This window comes from Onychostruthus taczanowskii, unplaced genomic scaffold (assembly GCF_017590055.1).
Source record: "Onychostruthus taczanowskii isolate IOZ18803 unplaced genomic scaffold, ASM1759005v1 scaffold98, whole genome shotgun sequence".
Taxonomy (NCBI): Eukaryota; Metazoa; Chordata; class Aves; order Passeriformes; family Passeridae; genus Onychostruthus; species Onychostruthus taczanowskii.
In genome coordinates, this window is record NW_024507879.1 from 1281519 (window position 1) to 1288955 (window position 7437).

At 48.3% G+C, this 7437-nt stretch overlaps 1 protein-coding gene across 7 annotated transcripts; it reads left to right on the forward strand.

The window, feature by feature from the left end:
* Positions 1–108: 108 nt before the first annotated feature.
* Positions 109–6019, forward strand: HNRNPH3 (heterogeneous nuclear ribonucleoprotein H3). Of its 7 annotated transcripts, none has more exons than XM_041427195.1 (10): positions 109–321; positions 1226–1361; positions 1897–2035; positions 2582–2769; positions 3162–3248; positions 3541–3668; positions 4838–4973; positions 5186–5266; positions 5351–5437; positions 5719–6019. In XM_041427195.1, exons 2-10 carry the CDS (start codon positions 1244–1246, stop codon positions 5793–5795), a joined length of 1041 nt encoding a protein of 346 aa, XP_041283129.1. In that variant the 5' UTR covers positions 109–321; positions 1226–1243; the 3' UTR covers positions 5796–6019. The 7 variants fall into 7 exon arrangements, with proteins under 7 accessions (XP_041283129.1, XP_041283135.1, XP_041283133.1 ...); XM_041427201.1 differs by having other exon boundaries at positions 2582–2724; XM_041427199.1 differs by having other exon boundaries at positions 109–303.
* The last annotated feature ends 1418 nt before the right edge of the window (positions 6020–7437 follow it).

The window sequence follows — 7437 nt, forward strand, 5'->3', positions numbered from 1 at the left end:
CGCCCGGGCGGCCCCTCAGCAGAGGAGGCGGCGAGAGGCAAAGGCGGAACGCCCCCTCCCCTACCCCGCATGCGCCGTCGCTCCCTTCCCCTCCCCCCCGCTCTCCCCGCGTGAGTCGCGCGTGCGCGGGAGCCGCCCAGGCGGGTGTGAGGCGGCGCGCGGGGCGGGTATCGCGATAGTCGCGCGGCCCGGACGCTCCGCTGCCCGTGGGCGCTGCGCAGGTGTGGGCCCGCCGGACGGCTCGGCAGTGAGCGAGGAGGCGCGTCCAGCCCGGCGCGAGCGGCTGCCGGGGCACGGCCAGGGGTGCGCGAGAGACTCGCGGTGAGCGGAGAGGGCGAGCGGGCCGGGCGAGCGGCGGCGGGGCCCGCCCGGGGGGTTCGGCGGGCGAAGGGTGCGGACGGCGGGGAGGCGGTGCGGAGCCTCGTTCCCGATCGCGGCCGCCATTTTGAGCGGTGGAGTCGAGGGCGGCGGCGGCAGCGGCCCCGGGAGAGCGGCGGGCGGGGGGTCCTGGGGCGGTGAGGGGACGCGGGCCGGGCGGCGCAGCGCAGCACCGCACCTCCGAGGCTAGAGGTGGGCGGCGGGGCGCGGCGGGGGGCGCGGCGGGAGCGGGGCAGGCGAGTGGCGGGCGCCCCGGGGAGGCGCGGTAAATGGCGGCGGGGAGCAGGCGGGGGGTCAGGGCCGCGGTCTGGGGAGGACGGCGGGAGGCGGGATCGCGATGGCTCCGCGCCTGGGGAGGCGGCGGCGATGGCGGCTCGCTCTGTGGGACGGTGGCGGTGCCCCCCGCACACGCCCCCGCCGCCCTCGGCTGAGGGCAGACAAAGGAAGGCCTTGTGGCACCAGCCCCTTCCTCAACTGCTACGCTTCGAGGGAAAGAACAGCCGTAAAAAAACCAAAGCCGCAAAGCTTTACGGAGCGGATGTGAAGTGTTCTCGGAGTAAAGGCTGAGCTTTTTGTGCCGAGCCTGCCCACGTGCTGCCCGCCGTCCACGCGGCGCTCCCAGCAGCAGCCCCAGCGGCGGGGTTAAATCCCCTCGGTGCGGGTTAAGATCCCACTGGCATGTGCTTCGATGCCCGGCTTCAAATCCGGAACAGAAATAAAGCTCATGATCCATCGTGTTACCTCAATGAACAAAACCTTAACAGATTTCTTTTTTGGGACGGGACTTAGGCATGGGCAGAAACTCAGGGGGGGTTTTATTTCTGTTTTGTTGGGGTTTTTTTTTTAGGATTTAAATTAAACAAAAATGGACTGGAGCGGAAAGCACAATGGGCCCAATGATACAACCAATGACGGAACAGTGGTACGACTCCGAGGCCTGCCGTTTGGTTGCAGCAAAGAAGAGATTGTTCAGTTTTTCCAAGGTACCTCCAGTATAGTCGAAGTGCAGTGGGTTTCTTTAGAGGCTTTTTTGTATCTTTTACACAATGTTTTGTACGTGTTTAATAGATGTTAATGGGGTGGGTGGGGAGGGATTGTGATAAATTAGTTTATCTTAATTAAAATTTGTGCCCTGTAAATGAAGCACGGATAACTATAGATATAGTAGAACACAAAATGTACCTGATTTGGTCGAGGTGGGAAACATACCTTGCATATGGGGGTAACCTGAATGTTAGCATTTGGATCAGTTAAATTGCTTGATTGGTAGCTATATTTTCTTCGTGTAACTTAGGTGGTTGCATTTTTATATAGTCTAAACAGAAAAGAATTACGGCTAAATCCATAAATGTTTAATGAAAAGATCATGGGCTTGTATTGTTGGGTGATGGGGGAAACGAGGTGGTTTTCTTTTTCGTTGTTGTTGTTTAGATATGCTTTAAGTATTTGCTACAGATGGGAATGTTTCAGCCTTTAACACTTTTCCCCTTGACGGGGTTATTTGTCCTTGGGTTAAAGGGTTGGAAATCGTGCCAAATGGGATAACATTGACGCTGGACTACCAGGGGAGAAGCACAGGGGAGGCCTTCGTGCAGTTTGCTTCAAAGGAGATAGCAGAAAATGCTCTGGGGAAACACAAGGAAAGAATAGGGCACAGGTGGGGATGGAGAGTTTGGGATGGTGTTAAATCTTTATTTTTTGGGGGTTGTGGGTCAGTAATGCTTTGGGGGGGTTGGGGACCATTGGGGATTTGGCTGTTTTTAAGAATTTTTATAACTGATCCTAAGTTAACTTGGCAAATACAGTAGATTTGGGGGGTGGGGGAGACAGAATTGCACTGGGTAGTTTGCTAAACTCAGAAAACTGTTTCAATCATGCTCGTGTAGGGTAATTTGTGATAAATGCTGCTACAGCCATTGTTTTTCAACAGTATGTTTCTCATACTGGAAAGACATGTTTTAAGACATGTTTTAATTTGTACAGCTAGAATTTTCACATAGTAATTTTTGCCACTCTAAATGGGGGTTTTTTAATACACTTAAGATTCTTACAGTTTTGAGGAGAAACTTAAGTTGTATGGTATTTCTAGTCACTGCTATTGGCTTGTACGTTTAGCTCTAGAAAATGTAGTGTGGCCTTTTGTACAATTCAGACTGCTTCTGCCTGTGTTCTTACTGGTACCTTGAAAATCCTCTTTTGTTAGATACATTGAAATCTTCAAAAGTAGTAAGAGCGAAATCAGAGGATTCTCTGACATGCCAAGAAGAATGATGGGACAACAGCGACCTGGACCATATGATAGACCATTAGGAGGAAGAGGGGGTTATTATGGAGCTGGGCGTGGAAGTATGTATGACAGAATGCGTCGAGGAGGTGGTGGATATGACGGTGGTATGTTCATCTAATGAACACAGGTTCTCTTGGCAGTTTCGTGTTTCTGACATACTTGTCAAGAAATAAGAAATGGTAGTAGCTGTAATGCCCCTTAGGTTGGGTGTGTTTATCTGAAAAAAAACCTCGTAATATATCAAAACACGTGGCTGAGTGTTTAAGATGAACACTTTTCATTAGAATCTGATCTTGTCCGTTTGCATGTTTCAGTCTGTGTTATGTAAAAAGAAATGGACTTTGGCACCGTGTTCAGACATCCAGGTTTGGCAGTCTGCAGAGGCTGCTTGCAAAGAGCCGGGTGCCCAGAGACTGCAGAACTGAGCGTTGGGTGTGATTGCTGTGCGAGCTGTGAGCAGAAGTGTAACGGCTCTTTCCTTCTCTCCGCTGCGCAGGATATGGTGGCTTTGATGATTATGGTGGCTATAATAACTATGGCTACGGAAACGACGGCTATGACGACAGGATGAGGGATGGGAGAGGTAAAAGAAATTCAGTTTGTCTAAAAAGGTTTTCCTGATACTTGAGTTTCCAAGACAGAGATAACAGCTTCGTTCTGCTGTTTGGTAAAGAAGGCTGATTAAAAAGGGGAGGGGATTGGGGAATCCTAAGAAAAGGTAAACAGATTGCTTAGCAGGGCTTCTAGTCTGGGTTGATACATGGGAAGTGTAAACACCGTGCATTCACTGGTATAATTAAGTGCTTTCAGAAAAAGAGTAGTGATGACTTTTGGCTTTTCATGATCTTAGAGGTGTGTGGGTTTTTTTGGTTTGGGTTTTCCAATAGGCATGGGAGGACATGGCTATGGAGCTGGAGATGCGGGGTCGGGGTTCCATGGTGGCGGTCATTTTGTTCACATGAGAGGGCTGCCTTTCCGAGCCACGGAAAACGATATTGCTAACGTAAGTACCACGGGGAAAGGGCTTCCTCATGCCAGCAGTGTGCATGTCCCTCTCTGTCCCAGGCCAAACTCGGGGAGCCTTCTCAAACAAGTCACTGCTACGTCTGCACAAAGTTAACGAGCTTTTGTAAAGCTGCTGTCTGAGGTGGGATTACCAGAGAAGTCAGCAAAGCTATATTTAACGTTAATCCCTGCACTCTCTGCTCTTTTGTTTCCACAAAAGGTGTATTGCAGAGCCGACAGTTGCTGTAATCAGTGTCTTCATTTTAAGGCCTTTAGGATTTTTTTAAGCTTACCTGATTTTATGAAAATGACAGAAGGTGACAGAAACTTAAATTGCTTAGTTTGCATATTTGTTTGTTGTCCTGAGACTTCACTTCAGGAGGGGCCAGGGTGAGCAGGCTGTGTTGGCTTGGAGAGGGCTGCATCCCTCTCGTAAGAGATCAGGGTGGCAGGTCCAGGTGCATCTGCAGGATCTTGGGAATGCATTCTTGTGTCAGTGCAGATGTGGTGTTGTTGGGAAAAAGGTTTTCTTGGAATACAAGGCCTGGTTCAAACGTAGCACATCACTGGAGAGAGGCTGTCTTGCCAGTGGCACCTATGTATTATATATGCAGAGCTCCATTCTTTATCTTCTGCTTGTTTACTTAAGTGCAGTGTATTTTCTTATGCCAGTTTGATTGTTCCATTTAGAGTAAAGACTGACAAGAGGGGCCAAAAGTCGGGCTTAGATCTGGGGCGGTGAGGGAGAGCAGTGTGTTGACAGGCTGCTTCTCTTGAATTCTGTGAATGCATCCTTGCTTTGAGGAATCTGGAAAAGCAGAGCCAAATGAAAACCAACTGATGATTTTCTTGTCCAGGATGCCATTGCATTTAACTGTTGCTCAGAGCAGTGTGTGTGGGCAGGAGTTGTTTGTATCTTTGCATTCAAAGAAAGCTCCTCAGGCTCTGTAACTGCAGCTCTCCGAGCTCTGTAGTAACAATAGGTTGACCTGATGTTGGATGTCCTGCAACCACTAAGTACTGCTTGGGAAATGAGTAGTTAAATCTGTGTGGTAGGATGATGTTGAATTAAAGTAGTGCAACACTAACCATGGAAATGGAAAAAAGTACCTGGCTTGAATTCTGCGGTAACATGATTGCTTTTTTAATTTGTTTTTTTTTCCCTAGTTTTTCTCACCATTGAACCCTATAAGAGTTCACATTGATATTGGAGCAGATGGAAGAGCTACAGGAGAGGCAGATGTGGAGTTTGTAACACATGAGGATGCAGTAGCTGCCATGTCCAAGGATAAGAACCACATGCGTGAGTGTCGTGTTCCCTGCCTGCCACTTGGCCAGGCTCTGGCAGGGCTGGGAGCAGCAGCTCCATCCTAAAGTGTTCACAGTTCTCCACGTTGCAAACTCCCTTGTTTGTGGCCTTCTGTCTGCTGCCTGTAAGGGGTGTGGGGGGTTGCTTTGTGCTTCTGCTTCTGCTCTGGAAAACAAAATACAAACTGTGGCTTTTTGCTTCTTCAGAGCATCGGTATATTGAACTGTTCCTGAACTCTACTGCTGGAGGTGGCTCTGGAATGGGAGGCTACGGCAGAGATGGAATGGGTACGCATCAATTGCACATTTAGTTGATGCCTTGCCAAGTCTAACGAGTTCCAAGCTTGTAACGTTGCACTTTTGGCTTTGCAGATCAAGGTTACGGCTCTGTCGGTAGAATGGGAATGGGTAGCAATTACAGCGGTGGATACGGAACTCCTGATGGCTTGGGTGGATACAGTAAGTACCAGTTCTCTTTGCCATGTCCGGGGCGTGTGTCAATGGCTGCCATTCATTCGCACGGGGGGCAAGAGCGGTGGCCTTCGGGCTGGGAGAACTCTGGGTTTCTGAAACTCCCTCTCTGGGGGCTTGGCACGTTGTGCTACTGCAGCACACACTGCTTAAGAGCAGTAGTGCTGTTAGTGTAAGCTGTCACCTTCAACCTGTTGTTCTGTATTACCCATCCCATTTTTTTCTTTTTTTAAGGTATGTGTGCGTGACCTTGTGTCAATTGTTTGCAGGTCGTGGCAGTGGAAATAGTGGAGGATACTATGGGCAAGGCAGCATGGGTGGAGGAGGATGGCGTGGGATGTATTGAAGGATAGCCTTGCTTCTGCAGAACATCTTGGAAGAAACAGTCTCTGGTCTACTAGACTTTCTTACAAAATTTAATTTCTTTTGTATTTTAAGAACTTTATAATGACTGAAGGAATGTGTTTTCACAATATTATTTGGTAAGCAACAGATTGTGATGGGAAAATCTGTTTTCTGTAGGTTTTATTTGTTGCATACTCTGACTTTAAATAAATTTTTATATTCAAACCACTGATGTTGATACTTTTTATACTAGTTACTCCTAAGGATGTATTACATATTCGAGACTACAGTCGGTTTAAAATGTTGTACTATGGTTCCATAAAGGTGGTTGTACTGTAACTCCTATGAACACTGCTTCAGTTCTATGTAATCTTGGTCTAGTGAACAAATTTAAACATTCACTTGTTTAAGGGGAGAAGGGTAGATGAATAGATTAGTTTATTTGGTAATTACTTTCCTAAACCCTTTTGGTAAGTTGTGTGTAATAACTGCACCACAGCAGAAAGCTGCGGAGGCTCAGTCATTGCTCTGCCTTCACCTGCTGCCAGCGCCCCCAGCACATGCACAGCTGTAAAGGAGCAGCACCCCCTTCCTGCCTCCACACTACCCTGCAGCCACGCTATTCCACCTGCCTGTAGTGCTTAGAGCCTGCATTTCACACGTGTGACCTGCAAGTTTAACTGAAACTAGCACAGCTTTTAGCTACCACAGTCAAATACGAGTTCATTTGATGCTTTTTACTTGGTATTTCTTTCACAAACATGCTTTTAGGAAGAGTGGGGGATTTGGAAGCAAGTTACTTCTTTTCTTTCTTGAATTTACTGTATTTAAACATGGTTCAGCTTTTTTTCCACTGCACAGAGCTGATTTGTCTGTATTTGTTCAAAGTTTGCCAAGCCATTCTACATAGGAGCTCATTAGAAGCCAAGATCTCTAAAATATCTATAGGCCCAATACTTTTTCAGGAACACACAACCCAAACGTGCTGATAAAACTTTGTGCATTTGTGACATGTAAGATATGTAAGAAACTTATTGTTTGAAGACACTTAACATACCTGATGTGTAATGGAAAAAGGTATTTATTCTGAGCCAGTGTGATCTCCCAAATTAACTGCTTTGTCCTCAATGCCTCCCTTAAAATGTCAAATGTGATCTTGGGTATTGCAAGTCTGTCACCTGTTTTGCTAGTACTGTGTTATATCTGTAATAAATGTCTTCTTGTGGGAGAGAGGAGAATGGAGTTTATTTCACCAGAGACTGTCTGGGTGTCAAAGGGCGTGGAAGAGCTGGAAAGGGTAACTGGCACAGGAAGCTTTCCCAGCACCAGAGTAGTGTTGGCTAGGAAGGGGAGGGAAAATGAGTTCTTAACCCTTTGAACCATTGTGCTCTGCAGAATCAGGGCGTTCTTGGGCTGTTGCCAGCAAAGCTGAGGTGTTTCCCAAGTGGCAGTGGTAGCAGCGGAGTTAATTCACTTGCAGGACAAGTACCTTAGAGTGAGGTGGAGGAGAGGTGCGCTTGCAGCAGTCTGTTAGCGTGGCCACAGCAGAGGGCAAAATGCTGCGGCTCGGCAGCGGGAACAGCTGCGGCTCCATCCTGGGAGGAGGAGCCGACACCGCCCGGGCCTGGCTGTGCTTTGGGCAA